This window comes from Ovis aries, chromosome 12 (genome assembly GCF_016772045.2).
Source record: "Ovis aries strain OAR_USU_Benz2616 breed Rambouillet chromosome 12, ARS-UI_Ramb_v3.0, whole genome shotgun sequence".
Lineage (NCBI taxonomy): Eukaryota > Metazoa > Chordata > Mammalia > Artiodactyla > Bovidae > Ovis > Ovis aries.
In genome coordinates this window covers 50,296,213-50,313,556 of record NC_056065.1, presented here as the reverse complement: position 1 = coordinate 50,313,556, position 17,344 = coordinate 50,296,213, and the positions used below count along the sequence as shown (strand labels likewise).

The following is a 17,344-nucleotide window of genomic DNA, read 5'->3' as shown; positions in this document are numbered from 1 at the left end:
CCGCGCAGGGCTCACCTTGAGGATGCCCGCGTGGCTCAGCAGCAGGTTGGACGTCTTGAGGTCCCGGTGCAGGATCCAGTTGTCGTGCAGGTGCTTCACTCCACGCAGCAGCTGGATCATCAGTGTCTTCACCTCCCCTATGGCAACGGGCAGCACAGGGCTGGTGCCTGGCTATTTGCTGCCGTGGCAGCCACTGGCTGTTCCAGCATATGCGCACCCAGTGGGACAGGGTCACAGTTCAAGGTCAGCAGCCCCACCACCCCCAACAGCCCGAGGGTGGGACATCCCTCAGGGGATGTGGGTCCAGGGCCACCCCATGGGACTGACTGGGACTCACCTGGCAGGAAAGGCTGCTTCATGGTCTCCATGAGGCTCTTGAGGTCGTGCTCTACGTAGTTCATGACGATGTAGATCTTGTCCATGTTGCTGCCCACGACGATTTCCTAGGAAACACAGCAGGTCCAAGGGGTCAGGGCCCCAGCCAGCCCTGCCGCCACTGACGCTCCCAAGAGACATGAGATCCCAGGGCCGGACAGCCGGTGACACAGCAGGGACCCCCCAAGTGTGATGGCCTCTAGGGGTGCTGCCCTGGGGGCCCCGTGGGCAGAGGTGCATGGGCCTCACCCTGACGGTGACGATATTGGGGTGTTGCGCCTTGAGGATGGTGTTGATCTCTCTCAGTGACGTGATTGGGAAGCCCTCCTTCTCCTTCTCCATCTTCAGTCGCTTCAGAGCCACAATTTCATCTGAAAAGTCATCGGAAGACGGACACTGAGGAGACCTTCTTCTATCCACATGCTCCCATTTATGGCTGTCTCCTGGAATCACAGGACGTGGCCAACTGGCCTCCCTGGGGGCTCAGAGCCTGGACTGCCTCCGTCTCTGAGGCCCTGCCCCCCGGGGCACACACCTGCTCAGGTGCTGTCACTCCAGGCCTGGCCTGGTGGACTCCATACTCACAAGCAGCACAGGGCTCCTTGATCAGGCTGACTTCTGTGGGTGCCAAGAGCCAGTTGCTCAGGTGTGCACCAGCCAGGTGAGGCCCCGTGAGGGCCAGCACCAGGGGAGGGGTGACCCCTGGGATCAGAAGGAACTATGCCCAGTGACTTTGACACTGAAGGTGACAGGGCCCTGTACACAGCCAGGGGCCTGTGGTGCTGGCTGGCACTCTGGGCCACCTGGTCCATGCCCCACACCTCCTTCCCTGTGGGGGACCACCCTGGGCTGCATCCCACCTGTCTTCTTGTCCTTTGCTCTATACACCACCCCGTAGGTGCCTTCCTCAATCCTGTTCAGACACTGGAACTCTTCCACACTCCGACAGCCCTAGGGGAGGCACCAGCGTGAGGGCATGGTAGCCAGGCTCACAGCCCACAGCAAAGTCTCAACTAGACATCTCCAGAGGCCCAGATGGTACTCAGGCAGGACCTGGGAGCAATAATCTTCTCAGCCTCTGCTTGCTCCTTCAGTGAGCAAGCGCCCTCTATCCAACAGCCGGCCCTGGCCCCCCGCCACACCTCCAGCCACTGATCCTAAGATGATACCAAGACAGCAGGGACCCTCTGTGTTGCACCCTCAGCTGGCGCAGCAGCCCCTCAGGAGCAGTGGCACCCTCAGTGCACCTTGGGCCCTCACCCTCTTGGGACCTAACCCTCCCCCAAGTCACTCCCTGCAGCACTTTGGTTACTGAATTGCAGGGCGATGCGCACCACTGCCCTCTGACCCCTACAGGGCAATAAGGCAAGGGAGGTCAAAGGCCCATCTGCCCAGGCTGAGGCAGAAGTGACTGCAGAGCTGACTGCACACGAGGTGGCCTGACTCATGCATGGGGCCCCTTGTGGAAGTCCTGGCTGCAGTTGGACCTGTCCTCCAGCAAGCCTGTTGGACAAGAGACCAGACTGTGACAGGGGATATGTCAGAGGCTAGGGGCCAGGCCTGGCCAGGGACAGACACCCACAGTGAAGACCCAGCTTCTGCTCTCAGCCACCAGCCCTATCAATGGGCAGCAAAGGGGAGGCTGCTCACCTGCAGGGCGGGCAGGTACTTGGGCAGTTCCTGCTTGAGCTCTATGGGCGACAGGGCTGGGGAGTCAGGCACAAAGTCCCCTTCGGTGAGGGCGCTGCTCTGGGGGGTGCCCTCACCTGCCTCCTCTTCCCCCTCTTCACTCTCCCCAGAATCGTGGTCAAACCGTGACTCTGGAACTTCTGAAATTAAACCCAATTTCAGAACAAGAGACAGACAAGTGTCTGGGGGGGACTATGAGCATGAGAGCCTCTGGGGGCCAGGACACACTGCGTCCCATTGCCCTGGACAGAGGGCCCTTGGTGTCTTGGGGCCACTGGCCAGGCTGGGACCACTGTGAGCTAATGACCAGCTATCTGAGAAGGCTGGCCCAGAATTGGTGTCCAATGGCCCAAGGCCTTGGCCTGGCTGTTGGCGGAGGCCACAAAGTCCCGGGCCAGTGACTGGTCTGTGGTCAGAGGCCAGCTGGCATTTTCTAGCTCCTGTCCCAATGTCCAGGCCAAGCAGCCCCCAGAAGGGTGCCCAGGGAACCAGCAGCTGGGTCCTGGACATAGCAGCTGGGTGCCCCTGTGGCTTCCGGGTGGGACGTGCCATAGACAAGGGTTATTTGTGGGTCATGGTCCCACCACAACTCTGACATGGTTCAAGCACCCTGGTCAGAGGTGGACAACGAAGTGGTGAACCATCACTCGGGGGCTTCTCACCAACCAAGACGTGGTTCTCATTCTCTCGCTCCTCATCTTCACTCATTTCTTCTTCACTCACTTCTTCTGCAAGAGAAACAGGTGTCAGCTAAGACCCTCTACAAGAGATAGAAAGGGCCCTCACATGATCACTGGGGGTCTCACGTGGTCCCAGTCAGCAAGGCATTTTCAAGATGGTTATTTGTTTACTTAGACTTTATTGCTGTGTAACTTCCAAGCTTCTATCACATTAAGCCTCAGGCTCGAGCTCACCGGCTGACTGTCCAGACACATCCTCAGAGTTGCTTCCCGTCTCCTCTTCCTCCTCTTCTTCCTCTTCCTCCTCTTCCTCCTCCGACTCTTCACTGCTGCTCCCCTCTTCTTCCTCCTCCTCCTCCTCCTCCTCCTCAGAACCTGACCCCGACTCCGCTTTAGGAAGAAAACAGGCGGCAGTGAACTTGGGGCTGGCCCTGTGGTAGCCGAGTTGGGCAGGGCCGGGTGAGCAGTCACCTGACGAGGACTCAGCGGAGCTAGTCTTCCTCTCGCTGTCGCTGACATCCTGCAGGTCGGACAGCAGGTCTCTCTCTTCCACTTTCTCTTCTTTCACTTATAAAATAAACCATTGAAGGTGAATGTAGGGCAATGTTTTAAAATAACAACATTAGATGGTGCTTCTCATATAAGAGGACCAGCTCATCTACAGACACTTGGGAGGAAGACAAGTCTTCAAATCCTCCAGTGCATGAACTTACACAAATAGCCCTTCACACACACAGGTACTGCAGCACCCTGTGATGTTGTGAAGCATCAGCCAGTCTCTGAGCTCAGGTGTCCCCCTAGCAAAGACCACCCCACACTGGGCCCGCAGGCGCTGTGCAGCCTTACCTGCCTTCCGGCTGTCCCCCAGCTCAGGTCTTTCTCGAGGAGGCCGGAGTGGGCTACGGCTCCAGTGGCTGGCTTTCACCTTGTCGCTGTAGTCCTCTCTCACATTTCGGTGATGTGCAGACACTGTGCAAGAATAGCACAGGGGCTAGGGGCAGTCCCCTTTTCCTCTAGGCGCACACACGTCTATAGCCCGGGAAGGAGCCCAGGAAGTCACCAGAGGACCCACATGGGCATTCTAGACTGCTCTCTACTGGTCAAAGGCAGGGGACAGAACCCACCTCCTCATGCCCAGGCCTATCACCCACTGGGCATTAGGCAGGTGGACACCAGACATGGCTAACCAGGGTGCACAGCTCACACCCGAGGACCTGCAGCGTCACCTAGCCCTCTCGCTCGCCCCCGCCCACCTTGCCCTCCTTCAGCCTTCCCCTACCTTCCCGCACCGCCCAACTCCCAGGCTCCACCCACCTCCGGGGCCCCGCCCACCTTCCCGCCGGGCCTCCCGCTCCTTGCGCCTCTCCTCGGCCCGACGCTCCCGCTCCTTCTGCTCCCGCTGCTCCTTCTGCTGTTCCCGCATTTTGCGTTCCCGTTCTCGCTTCCTCTCTAACTGCTCGAGGCGGTCCCTAGAACAGGAGCACGCCAAATCTTTTCTCACCTGAAACCGGAAACTTTCTTTTTGGCCCTCAGTGCTTTTTGCTGCATTTATAAACTACCCCTCTGGCAAGCCATTTCAGTATTCTTGCCTTGAGAACCCCATGAACAGTATGAAAAGGCAAAAATATACAACAGTGAAAGATGCACTCCCCAGGTCGGTAGGTGCGCAACATGCACCTAGAGAAGAGTGGAGAAATACCTCCAGAAAGAATGAAGTGAAGGAGCCAAAGCAAAAACAACACCCAGTTGTGGATGTGACTGGTGATGGAGGTATACAGTCCGAAGCTGTAAAGAACAAGACTGCATAGGAACCTGGAATGTTAGGTCCCTGAATTAAGGTAAATTAGAAGTGGTCAAACAGGAGATGGCAAGAGTGACATCAACATTTTAGGTATCAGTGAGCTAAAATGGACAAGAATGGGAGAATTTAATTCAGATGACCACTGTAACTACTACTGTGGGCAAGAATCCCTTAGAAGAAATGGATGTCCATCACCAATCCCGTAGCTTGCTCAAACTCACGTCCGCCGAGTCAGTGATGCCATCCAACCATCTCATCCTCTGTTGTCCCCTTCTCCTGCTGCCTTCAATCTTTCCCAGCATCCAGGTCTTTTCCAACCTGTCGGGTCCTCCCATCAGGTGGCCAAAGGATTGGAACTTCAGCTTCAGCATCAGTCCTTCCGATGAATATTCAGGACTGATTTCCATTAGGATTGACTGATTTGTTCTCCTTGCAGTCTAAGGGACTCTAAAGAGTCTTCTCCAACACCACAGTTCAAATGCATCAATTTTTCAGTGCTCAGCTTTCTTTATGGTCCAACTCTCACATCCATACATGACTACTGGAAAAACCATAGTTTGACTAGACGAACCTTTGTTGGCAAAGTAATGTCTCTGCTTTTCAATATGCTGTCTAGATTGGTAATAGCTTTTCTTCCAAGAAGCAAGTGTTTTTTAATTTCATGGCTGCAGTCACCATCTGCAGTGATTTTGGAGCCTAAGAAAATAAAGTCTGTCACTGTTTCTATTGTCTCCCCATCCATTTGCCATGAAGTGATGGGACCGGATGCCATGGCCTTTGTTTTTTGAATGTTGAGTTTTAAGCCAGCTTTTTCAATCTCCTCTTTCATTTTCAGCAAGAGGCTTTTTAGCTCCTTTTCATTTTCTGCCATAAGGGTGGTGTCATCTGTATCTGAGGTTATTGATATTTCTCCCAGCAATCTTGATGCCAGCTTGTGTTTCATAAAGCCCGGTGTTTCGCATGATGTACTCTCCATATAAGTTAAATGCAGTACTTGGGTGCAGTCTCAAAAATGACAGAATGATCTCTGTTCGTTCCCAAGGCAAACCGTTCAATAACACAGTAATCCAAGTCTATGCCCCAACCACTAATGCTGAAGAAGCTGAAGTTCAACGGTTTTATGATGACCTACAAGACCTTCTAGAACTAACACCGTAAAAAGATGTCCTTTTCATCACAGGGGACTGGAATACAAAAGTAGGAAGTCAAGAGATACCTGGAGTAAGAGGCAAGTTTGGCCTTAAGAGTACAAAATGAAGCAGGGCAAAGGCTAACAGAGTTTTGCCAAGAGAATGCACTGATTATAGCAAACACCCTCTTCCAACACAAGAGACTACTCTACACATGGACATCACCAGATGATCAATACCGAAATCAGATTGATTATATTCTTTGCAACCCGAGATGAAGAAGCTCTATACAGTCGGCAAAAACAAGACCAGGAGCTGACTGTGGCTCAGATCATGAACTCCTTATTGCTAAATTCAGACTTAAATTGAAGAATGTAGGGAAAACCACTAGATCATTCAGGTATGACCTAAATCAAATCCCTTATGATTATACAGTGGAAGTGAGAAATAGATTTAAGGGACTAGATCTGATAGATAGAGTGCCTGAAGAACTATGGATGGAGGTTTGTGACATCCCTCAGGAGGCAGGGATCAAGACTATCCCCAAGAAAAAGAAATGCAGAAAAGCAAAATGGTTATCTTAGGAGGCCTTGCAAATAGGAAGAAAGGCAAAGGAGAAAAGGGAAGATATTCCCATCTAAATGCAGAGTTCCAAAGAATAGCACAGACAGATAAGAAAGCCTTCCTCAGTGATCAATGCAAAGAAATAGACGAAAACAACAGAATGGGAAAGACTAGAGATCTCTTCAAGAAAATTAGAGATACCAAGGGAAAATTTCATGCAAAGATGGGCACAATAAAAGACAGAAATGGCATGGACCTAACAGAAGAAGAAGATATTAAAAAGAAGTGGCAATAATACACAGAACTATACAAAAAAGATCTTAATAACCTAGATAACGATGATGGTGTGATGACTCATGAAAGACAGACATCCTGGAGTCCATAGTCAAGTGGGCCTTAGGAAGCATCACTACACACAAAGCTGGCGGAAGTGATGGAATTCCAGTGGAGCTATTTCAAGTCCTAAAAGATGATGCTGTCAAAGTGCTGCACTCAATATGCCAACAAATTTGGAAAACTCAGCAGTGGCTACAGGACTGGAAAAGGTCAGTTTTCATTCCAATCTCAAAGAAAGGCAATGCCAAAGAATGTTCAAACTACCATACAATTGCACTCATCTCACATGCTAGGGAAGTAATCCTCAAAATGCTCCAATCTAGGCTTCAACAGTACATAAACCAAGAACTTCCAGATGTTCAAGCTGGATTTAGAAAAGGCAGAGGAAGCAGAGATCAAATTGCCAATATCCGCTGGATTATCGAAAAAGCAAGAGAGTTCCAGAAAAACATCTACTACTGCTTTATTGAGTGATCAAAGCCTTTGACTATGTGGATCACAACAAACTGGAAAATTCTTCAAGAGAGGAGAATACCAGACCACCTTACCTGCCTCCTGAGAAATCTGTATGCAAGTGAAGAAGCAACAGTGAGAACCAGACATGGAACAACGGATTGGTTCCAGATTGGGAAAGGAGTATGCCAAGGCTGTATACCGTCACCGTACTTATTTAATTTATATGCAGAGTACATCATGTGAAATGCTGGGCTGGATGACGCACAAGCCGGAATCAAGACTGCCAGGAGAAATATCAATAACCTCAGATATGCAGATGAGAACACCCTTATGGCAGAAAGCAAAGAAGAATTAAAGAGCCTCTTGATAAAAGTGAAAGAGGAGAGTGAAAAAGTTGGCTTAAAACTCAACAGTCAAAGAACTAAGATCATGGCATCCAGTCCCATCACTTCATGACAAATAGATGGGGAAAATGTGGAAACAGTGAGACTTTACTTTGGGGGGCTCCAAAATCACTGCAGATGGTGACTGCAGCCATGAAATTAAAAGATGCTTGCTCCTTGGAAGAAAAGCTATGACCAACCTAAACAGCATATTAAAAAGCAGAGACATTACTTTGCCAACAAAGGTTCGTCTAGTCAAACTATGGTTTTCCAGTAGTCATGTATGGATGTGAGAGTTGGACCATAAAGAAAGCTGAGCACTGAAGAACTGATGCATTTGAACTGTGGTATTGGAAAAGACTCTTGAGAATCCCTTAGACTGCAAGGAGATCAAACCAATCAATCCTAAAGGAAATCAGTCCTGAATATTCATTGGAAGGACTGATGCTGAAGCTGAAGTTCCAATCCTTTGGCCACCTGATGGGAGGACCCGACAGGTTGGAAAAGACCTGGATGCTGGGAAAGATTGAAGGCAGCAGGAGAAGGGGACAACAGAGGATGAGATGGTTGGATGGCATCACTGACTCGGCACACATGAGTTTGAGCAAGCTCTGGGAGTTGGTGATGGACAGGAAAGGCTGGCGTTTTGCAATCCATGGGGTGCAGAGTCCAACATGACTGAGCGACGGAACTGAACTGGGTTTTTCAGCCCACAAGGGCTTTTAAAAACCAGAACTCGAGTCCTGTTAACCCCATCCCTAACGACCAGCAGAGAGAAAAGTTCTGGTCCAAGGAGGTAACTGCCTGGGGCTGAAACCCCACTTGGTCCAGAACATTCTGCTCAGCTGATGCTCTGAGACACACCAAAGCTTTCCCCAGGTGTGCATAATTTTAATCCATTTCTACTAGAAGGCAAGTCTTCCTGGGCCTTCTGTCTAAGGAAAGGAGAAGAGCCACAGCCCCACGCAGGGATCTGGTTTAGGTGTTTACAGCCAAAACACTTCACTCTAAGCAAAACGGCAGCCGCAGCCCTAGGTTCTGATATATTGCTTCTATTCTCATTTAGTTCAAAACATTTCCAGGGAGCTCCCTGGCGGTCCAGTGATTAGGACTGGGCACTTTCACTGGTGGGGGCTGGGTTCGATCCCTGATCAGAGAACTAAGATCCCACAAGTTGTATGTATTTTTCGGCCCCCCAAAATAAAAAGTCAAAATTTTATATTTCTCCTCATCATTTTTTGTGACGGCCATCGGTTTTTCAGAAATGGGTTGTTGGATTTCAAACATCTGAGGATACCCCACCTGGTCCAGTTTCTTTCTGTTGCTAACTTTAATTGAACTCTTCTGTGATAAGAGGGCATACTTTGTTCAGCCTCATTTCTTTTTAGACTCCTTACACAGCTTGGAGTTTTGTGGAAACACATCCTAGACGCTTTCAGACGTGTGTCCTGCCGCTGCATTGCTGTGCCCACCTGTCATGATGTTTGGCTGGTAGCATCTTCCAAATTGTCTACATCCTTGCTGATTTCCTCCAGCTTTACTACTGATGACTGGTGTGGGACCCCAGTGCTTCCACCCCGAGTCAGTGGACTAGTACTCCCTTCAGTTGTGTCAGGTGGAGATCCAACGCCAGGTGCCAAAACATTTATCCTGGTCGCATCTTCCTGCTCTGCATTTATGCCGTCGTGAGGGTCTCTACCTTCAGTGTCTCTGGTAACATCCATTTTGTCTGACGTCAGTGTAGCCGCTCAGGCCCTTTTCCCGTTGGTGTGTGCATGGGCCATCCTTTCCCATCATTTCATTTTCTGGCTGCCACATGGGGTGTGGGATCCTAGTTCCACGACCAGGGATCGAACCTGTGCCCCTTGCATTGGAAGCATGGAATCCTACCCACTGGACCTCCAACAAAGTCCTCCTCCTTTACTTTCAACCTACTTTTGTCTCCAACTCTAAGATGTCCCTCTGACATGGCACACAGCTGGATCTTGCTTTTCTGTCTGACAGGCTCTCCCATGTTTGGTGCAGAGACCATCTCACACTGAATGGAACTATGGATACAGCTGGTGCTGCCCCCCGTACCCCTACTTTCTTTTGTCTTGTTTTTTGGTTTCTCTGTTTCTCCCAGTTGGGATGGGTTATTTTTTGGCTGCACCATGAGGCATGCGATCTTAATTTCCCAACTGGGGATCAAAACCAGGCCCCCTGTGGCAGAAGAGGGAGTCCTAATCACTGGACTACCAGGCAGTTCCCCGTTTGGGGTTTAAATGAGGATTTTTAGCAAACCATTTTAATTCCTCTATTTACTATTTTTTAGAAGTTGCTCTAGAGATCGCAGTGTGCATCTTATGAGATTAGGCTCCACGAAATGCAGATCTTGTTCACATACAGACCCTACTCCTGTTTCCTCCTGCAGTTTACACACATTATGGCTACTTGACCACACAGTGTTTTAATCATTGTTTTATGCAATCCTATGTCTCTTGTAGTAATTCAGACAAGATAGGAGAAGAAGCATGTTTACAGGAGCTTTTGTCCCAACCTGCAATTCAGCCACACCCAGGGCTGGCCTTTTCTTCGTGTCATTTCTGCTCAGCTTGAAGGTTGTTCTTAAGCATTTTCCAGAAGGCCCACGTTGCTGGCAGAGAGCCTCTGCTCATTTGCCCCGCACTTGTGAGGCGGGCTGTGATGGACACAGAATTCTGGGCTACCAGCATTCCTGCCCTTCCCCAATTTCTCATTGGTTTTCCTGGTGCAACTGTTACTTTGTACTTATCCTATTCAGGGTTCACTGAGCTTCTCTGATATGTAGATAAATATTTTTCATCAGATTTAGGACATTTTCAGCTGTTCCCCCTTCCTTCCAGGACTACCGCTGTGCAATGCTGGTTCGGTAGACGCTGTCCCTCGGTTCTGGAGGCTCCTTCAGCTTTTCTTCAACCTTTTCCTCGCTGTCATTAGAGGCACGATGTCCATCTTCAAGCTCCATGCTTCTAGGTCTTTGCCAAGTCTGCAACACACTGTTTCTATGTTTTTCTTCCTTAGAAAGGGTTAAACCTTATTTGTCTTAGAGCGTGCTGTTGACCACTGGACATTCTAGACAATGTCCTGCAGCAACCATGCCTTCCAACCTTTCCTCCCAGTTGCTGCCATTCAGTGACTGTGAGGCTAACCCCGTGAGCTCGTGTCGCCTTGTACAGTGTGGCCACTGCTGCACTGTTCCATGTGCTTCTCTTTATTTTCAAGCATGGATTCCTTGGGGTCACTACTGTGTCTGCATAGCTGTGTGCCCACACCACATTGGACGGAGCACAGGGCCTGCAAACACAGACCCTTCTCACACCTGCCTTCCCTGCCCTTTGTGGGGCCCCAGCTGCTGGGAATGTCCACCCCTTCCACCCTACTACTCCCCTCCTGTACAGCAGCCCAGCTCCCAAGCTCTCCCTGGAAATGACCACAAGACACAGAAGTAGCCTAGGGGTCACGCCTAGGCCATGGAGGGCAGACCTGGGTTAACAGACACTCCTCTGGGACTCTGAGCCCACAGAGAGGCCCCTGGAGACAAAAGCACCAGAGGCTGGTGTCCTAGCTCCTGGCCATTTCAGGGCCTTTGGGGGTTCTTTGTCTTTGTTTGTTTGTTTGTTTGGAAGAACCTGAGTCTATTTCTGTTGTAACCCCTGAGAACTCTAAGCAATATGCCTTGTCGGTCAGTCTTCCTGGACAAGGTCCCTAGAACAGAGCAGGCGCCTGGCACATGCCCACCGACCAAGGAGGCGGCAAGTCACTCGCAGTGAAGCCCCTCCTCGCTGTGCCGCAGGTGCACACACAGGTGTACATGCAGGGACGGGCTGCCTCCAGGACGCTCCACTGGGACGGGACAGCGGCCTAGCCCGCCTCGCCCCAGGCTCGTCCCTCACCACCCCCACACGGACGTCGCCTCAGGGTGTAGACAGGCCCCCACCTCCTAATGGCCGCCACCCCTCCCTAGTCTCCTTCCCCCGCTGTTGCAAACCTTCACTCTTCACCTCTCAGCTCCTCCTAGACCCCCAGCTCCCTCCAGCAGCATCCCTCCCTGAAGGACCACCTCAGAAGCTGAGTCGGGGACTCTGCCTTGAGTCAGGACCACATTCTCTCACCCGCTCAGCCGGGCTCCTGGGCACCTGAGCAGCCTCGGTGCCCAGGTTTTTGTTCCCCGTCAAGTTCCATCACCTCACACGGGCAGCCCCACGTGCAGGGAGCCCTCACTTCCTTCAGGACAAGCCTCTGGGCCGCTCCCTGCCCGGTCCCCGTCTGTGTGACCTGCGTGCCCTCTCTGCTGCCATCAGGGCACCTACCTCTCCCTGCGCGAGTGCTCCCGGGCCAGCTCCCTCCGCTTCTGCCGCTCCCACTCCCTCCGAGCCTTGTCCTGCTCCTCCCGGTGCCGCTTCCGGCGCTCGTGCTCCCGCTCCTTCTCTTTCACTCTGGCGTGCTTCCCTATGGGCAAACAGCATGTGTTGTGAGAGGAGACTTAACCTCCAAAACTCAACAATACCCAGTGAAAAAAAGAAAAAATATCTCATCAGTGACTTCCCTGGTGGAGCAGTGGTTAAAGATCTGCCTACCAATGCAGGGGACAAGGGTTCAATCCCCAGTCCAGGAAGATCCCACATGCTGCGGAGCAATCAAGCCCATGTGCCTCAACGACTGAAGCCTGTGTGTCCTAGAGCCTATGCTCTGCAACAAGAGAAGCCCCTGCTTGCTGCGACTAGAGAAAGCCTGAGTAGCAATGAAGACCCAGTGCAGCCAAAAGAAAAAAGACTTGGAGAAACAACCATGACTTTTGTTTTTTTTTTAAAAAAAGATGAAGACATAAACTCTACGCAGTAAGCCTGAAGTTAAGAAAAAAACAAAAATAATGTGATTATCACTGAACAGAACTGTGATCTCTATCTTCTCAATTTTCTGTATTAAATAAACTGTGATTAGGCTACATTAGTCTCATGATTTTAAAAAAGTCATCCTTTGTAAAGAACACAGGACAAAGCTTAACTCCTTTTAGTTTCTGCATCACATTATAAACCACATTAGCCAACTGCGTTTAACAAGATTTACATCAGGCCCAGGTTCAGTTTCCCAACACCCCTAAGAAGTTCTCGATACTGGTGTGACAGCAAACCCACTACTTGGACTTTATCAAGCATGTTTCTTAAAAGCAATTGAGCACTGTAGAGTGGCCTTCCCACGCTGAATTAAGACAATAATTTTATAGACAGACCAGCTTCCCCAGAACAAAGCAGTGAGGGGAAACACACCAGAAGGAAAATGAAGTATCTATTCAGAATGATCTATAATAAGTTTATACTTTTAGCTAAAATTTTATTCTCTTCTATCTTAGCTGTGCTCTGAAGAACGTAGCAGATCATGAAATAGGAAGGAGATCGTATCTGAACACAACACAAAATGAAACAAATGCTCTGTACCCCCTTCTGCTGAGTGACTGCGATGCCTACGTTTCTCTTTTCTCTTTTCGTCTTTCCTGTGATGTGCCTTTTCCTTCCGAGACATCTGCTGGGGTGGTTTGATAGCCAAAGAATCATCTTCCTCTCCTCTGCAATGAGACACCATGGCATTATGTCACCTGAGAGGGAAGTAGGGAGCACCAGGGCATCAGGGAGTCTCCCCAACCCAGGGAAAGGAAGGATTCAGAACATAAAGGAGAGCCTCAACCATCAGCTCAAAGACTGTGCTCATTATGACACTTAGGCTTCTGGGGTGGCTCAGCCGTAAAGAATGCACCTGTCAATGTAGGAGACATGTGTTCTATCCTTGGGTAGGGAAGATCCCCTGGAGAAGGAAATGACAACCCACTCCAGTATTCTTGCCTGAGAAATCTCAAGGACAGAGGAGCCAGGTGGGTTACAGTCCGTTGGGGTCGCAAAAGACCCAGACATGACTTATTGACTTTAACAACAACGATTATGAAACTTAAGCGCAAACTGTGTATTAAACACAGATTCAGATGGAAAGTACAGTGGAAATCAGTGTGCTATACGGATCAAAAATGCTCTCTGAGGAAACTCTAGGGTGTGACAGACATGCAGTGTTAATTATCTTGATCGTGTATAACAACTTATCAAACTGCATACATTAAATCTGTGCAGTCTCTTACTTTAAAAAGCTGTTAAAAAAGAAGGTCCCATAATTTTAGTCAAACTTAATGACCTCAAAAGGTCATTTCATATTCCCAACTGAGTATAAAACCAAAACCTTGGGAGAATGCACAGTCTATGCCTTTTTGCCTTAATTTCTGGTTATAGTGTTTTTGACTGTTTGATGATGGACATGAAGGGAAAAAAAAGTGAGGAGAAGCCACAGCATAGGAAGAAATGTCAGAGGTACAGCTTTGGCAGGACTGCTTCTGTTTCTCCTAGGCCTCGCTCAAGTATCTTTCAGCAGCAACTCTGGTTTATTTGTAGATAATTTTAGACAGTACTTATAGAAATCATCACAAACATCCAATTCCTTAAATGTACTATGTGAGTTGTGCTGACTTCGCTGAAGAGCAATCACAAAGAAAGGAATACACACTCACACTTCTCCTAAGCAGAGCGGGCAGTTGGTACCTGACACCACACAAGACTCATTTCCATGGAGGTCGTGACCTCCAACTTACAAAATCACACTGAGAAGGGCCAGCCAGGGTCACACACAGCCAGATGTGAGTGCACCGGCAGCCTTCGAGCTCCTCGGGGCCACACCCTGCTCACCTGTCTTCCATGGAGTCCTCTCTTCTGTATGGCGAGTTTCTTATTGTTATCTCCATGCGGTGGTCCCTCAGCTCCCCCTCCTCAAGGGAATCCCGCTTGGAATCCCGGTCATCAGACTAAGAAGCAAGGAGAGAGTACTTTTCCTTACAGATAAGCCTATTTTTAATAAGACGAAAACCTTGCCAACAACCCGAAACCAATTTTCATACACACTTTTTCATATGACCAATGTGATAAAATCTAAAAAAACTTTCACTCAAATCCCATGACATCAGAATTACAAATAACTCTGTAAACCAGAACCTGAGAAATTAAAAAACCAGCATATATGTAAAGGGACATTAGACTCTATGCCAAGTATGTTAGTTGTTTATATGAGCCAAAACTGAGCCTTAAAGCATACTTCATACACTAAATAATTTGCAATATCTCATAAATATTTAAGAAAAGTCTGTTGCTAATTTTAAAGAAGAGGTACTTCTTTCAATGCTCCTCATTAAATTACTAAACTTTTCCTATGTTATTAGGCAAACCACAAAAGGTGTAAAACATTAATTTCAAGGCAATTTTCTACTATAGTAAAAAATACTCGGAAATGGTATCATGAATATAATGATGAAATGAGGAAAATTAGTTCAACTGCACTAATGATTTTAGGCTCAAAATACTTTGTTTTCCATGTAGCTGTGGTCATCTATATGTAGATTTTTAGTAAGTTATCAATCTGTCTCCAAAGTAAACTGAGCATCTGAATGTTTTTGTTAATTTTTAGAAGATTTTGGGCTCACCTGAGACATTTGGAAGTACAAAAGAACTTCACCGAAGAAGCGTTGTTCTAATGGAAAAATGAGGGCAGAGAAATTAAATCTCCTTTAAAATAAAAACACTTACTTAAAAAACATAGCTTACATTTTTTAAGCGTTTTATCTCTGCTTTCTCCTCTTGTTCCTTCCGTCGTTTCTTTTCCTGGAGAATTTCATCTAAAGTTTTCACTTTCCAAGAGTCCTTTTCATCACCCATTTGAGTTAAAACACTGCAAAAAGACAAGAATTCAACTGCGTCAGGACACAGCAAGCTATGCTTTGATGCTATGCTGTTCCTGAACACTTCTGCCTCACCACTTTTGAGCGCTTCAGTAGAAATCTTTGTTAAGAGGGATGAGCTATGCCAGAAATAAACCCACACACCTCTGGTCAATTAATCTTCAACAAAGGAGGCAAGAATATACCATGGAGAAAAGACAATCTCTTCAGCAAGTGGTGCTGGGAAAGTTAGACAGCTGAATATAAATCAATGAAATTCAAACACATTCTTATACCATACACAAAATAAACTCAAAATGGCTTAAAGACTTAAACATAAGACATGACATTCTAAAACTCCTGGAAGATGTCATAGGCAAAACAATATCTGACACAAATCGTACCAATGTTTCCTTAGTAAGTCTCCAAGGCAACAGAAATAAAAGCAAACTAAACAAATGGGACCTAATCAAACTTACAAGCTTTTACACAGAGAGAAAGTGATGAACAAAACGAAAAGACAACCTATGGGCTGGGAGAAAATATCTGCAAACAATGTGACTGACAAGGGTTTAATTTCCAAAACGTACACACAGCTCACACAACTCAATAACAAAAACCAAAAAACTCCATCAAAAAATGGAGTGAAGACCTGAATAGACATTTCTCCAAAGAAGAAATACAAATGACCAATACGCACACGCAGAGATGCTCAACACCACTAATTATCACAGAAATGTAAATCAAAAACATAATGAGGTATCACCTCACACTGGTCAGGATGGCCATCATTATTGGTTCATTTATTTTGAAAACTGTCAGTGGCAAAGAGTCGACTCATTGGAAAAGACTAATGCTGGGCAAGATTGAAGGCAGGAGGAGAAGGGGATGACAGGGGATGAGATGGTTGGATGGCATCACCAACTCAATGGACATGAGTTTGAGTAAGCTCTGGGAGATCGTGAAGGACAGGGAAGTCTGGCATGTCTGTCCACAGGGTCACAAAGAGTCAGACATGACTGAGTGACGGAACAACAACAAATAACAAATGCTGGAGAGGGTGTGGAGAAAAGGGAACCCTCCTACACTGTTGGTGGGAATGTAAATTTCTGCAGCCACTATGGAGAACAGCATGGAAGCTCCTCAGAAAACTAAAAACAGAGCTACCCTATGACCCAGTAATCCCACTCCTGAGCATATATCCAGACAAAACTATAATTAAGAAAGTTATACACATGCCTTCTATGTTCACAGCAGCACTATTCGCAATTGCCAAGACATGGAAACAATCTAAATGTGTACTGACAGATAACTGGATAAAAAAGATGTGCTATATATACCTATATATGCCACACAGACACACACACACAGGAATACCACTTAGCCATACCAAAAAAAAAAAATGAAATGCCATTTGCAGCAACGTAGATGGACCTAGAGATTATCATACTAAATGCAGTCAGAAAGACAAATACTTTATGATATCATTTATATGTGGACTCAAACATACGACACAAGTGAATTTATCTATGAAACAGAAATAGATTCACAGACATATACAACAGACTGGGGACTACCAAGGGGGAAGGGATGGAAATGAGATGGAGTGGGACTTTGGGATTAGCAGATGCAAACTAGTATAAATACGATGGATAAACGGCCAAATCCAACTGTACAGCACAGGGAACTAATTTCAATTTCTTGTGATAAGTCATAATGGAAAAGAATATTAAAAACATGCGTGTGCGTATATGTATATATATATTATATATATATATAACTGAATCACTTTGCTGTACAGCAGGAACATTTACAACATTGTAAATCAACTACACTCTGATTTTTAACAATTGAAAATACGGGGGGGAGGGGTAAGGTTTCAAAAAAGGGTGATGGCTCGCGGAAAGCGACTGTTTGCATTCCAACCTCTTTTCTGTCATTCCTGTACGGTCTAGAGCAAGTTACTTCACCTCAGTTTACCATTCTGTAAACGGTAAGAAAACCACCTGTGTGACGGTATTACAGAGGATTAAGTGAGATCTCCCAGGTAATGCTCGTAGTTAGGCACCAGGCATTCACCAAGAACTGTTCTCGCCGTCAGGAGGATTTATTTGAAAGACCACCTGGGCCGCTTGGGCCACTGGCCCATTTGAAGGCGACAGCCC

The 17,344-nt window shown here is 47.7% G+C and overlaps 1 protein-coding gene across 11 annotated transcripts in view; it reads right to left on the bottom strand.

Annotated features, from left to right (window-relative positions):
• Window positions 1-17,344, bottom strand: part of CDK11B (cyclin dependent kinase 11B) — a 40,650-nt gene that overhangs the window by 1,575 nt on the left and 21,731 nt on the right. For 6 of the 11 annotated variants that reach the window (XM_027975767.2, XM_042257406.1, XM_060396533.1 and 3 more), the window contains 14 exons: window positions 15,067-15,190; window positions 14,158-14,273; window positions 12,871-12,998; window positions 11,746-11,884; window positions 4,077-4,213; window positions 3,591-3,713; window positions 3,216-3,311; window positions 2,979-3,134; window positions 2,727-2,792; window positions 2,026-2,204; window positions 1,236-1,326; window positions 625-746; window positions 338-443; window positions 16-137 (listed from right to left, as the gene is read on the bottom strand). In XM_027975767.2, the coding sequence (XP_027831568.1) occupies window positions 16-137; window positions 338-443; window positions 625-746; window positions 1,236-1,326; window positions 2,026-2,204; window positions 2,727-2,792; window positions 2,979-3,134; window positions 3,216-3,311; window positions 3,591-3,713; window positions 4,077-4,213; window positions 11,746-11,884; window positions 12,871-12,998; window positions 14,158-14,273; window positions 15,067-15,190 (1,705 nt within the window). Of the gene's footprint in view, window positions 1-15; window positions 138-337; window positions 444-624; window positions 747-1,235; window positions 1,327-2,025; window positions 2,205-2,726; window positions 2,793-2,978; window positions 3,135-3,215; window positions 3,312-3,590; window positions 3,714-4,076; window positions 4,246-11,745; window positions 11,886-12,870; window positions 12,999-14,157; window positions 14,274-14,945; window positions 14,993-15,066; window positions 15,192-17,344 lie in introns of those variants that run through there. The other 5 variants (XM_027975771.2, XM_060396535.1, XM_027975774.3 and 2 more) reach the window with 4 other exon arrangements.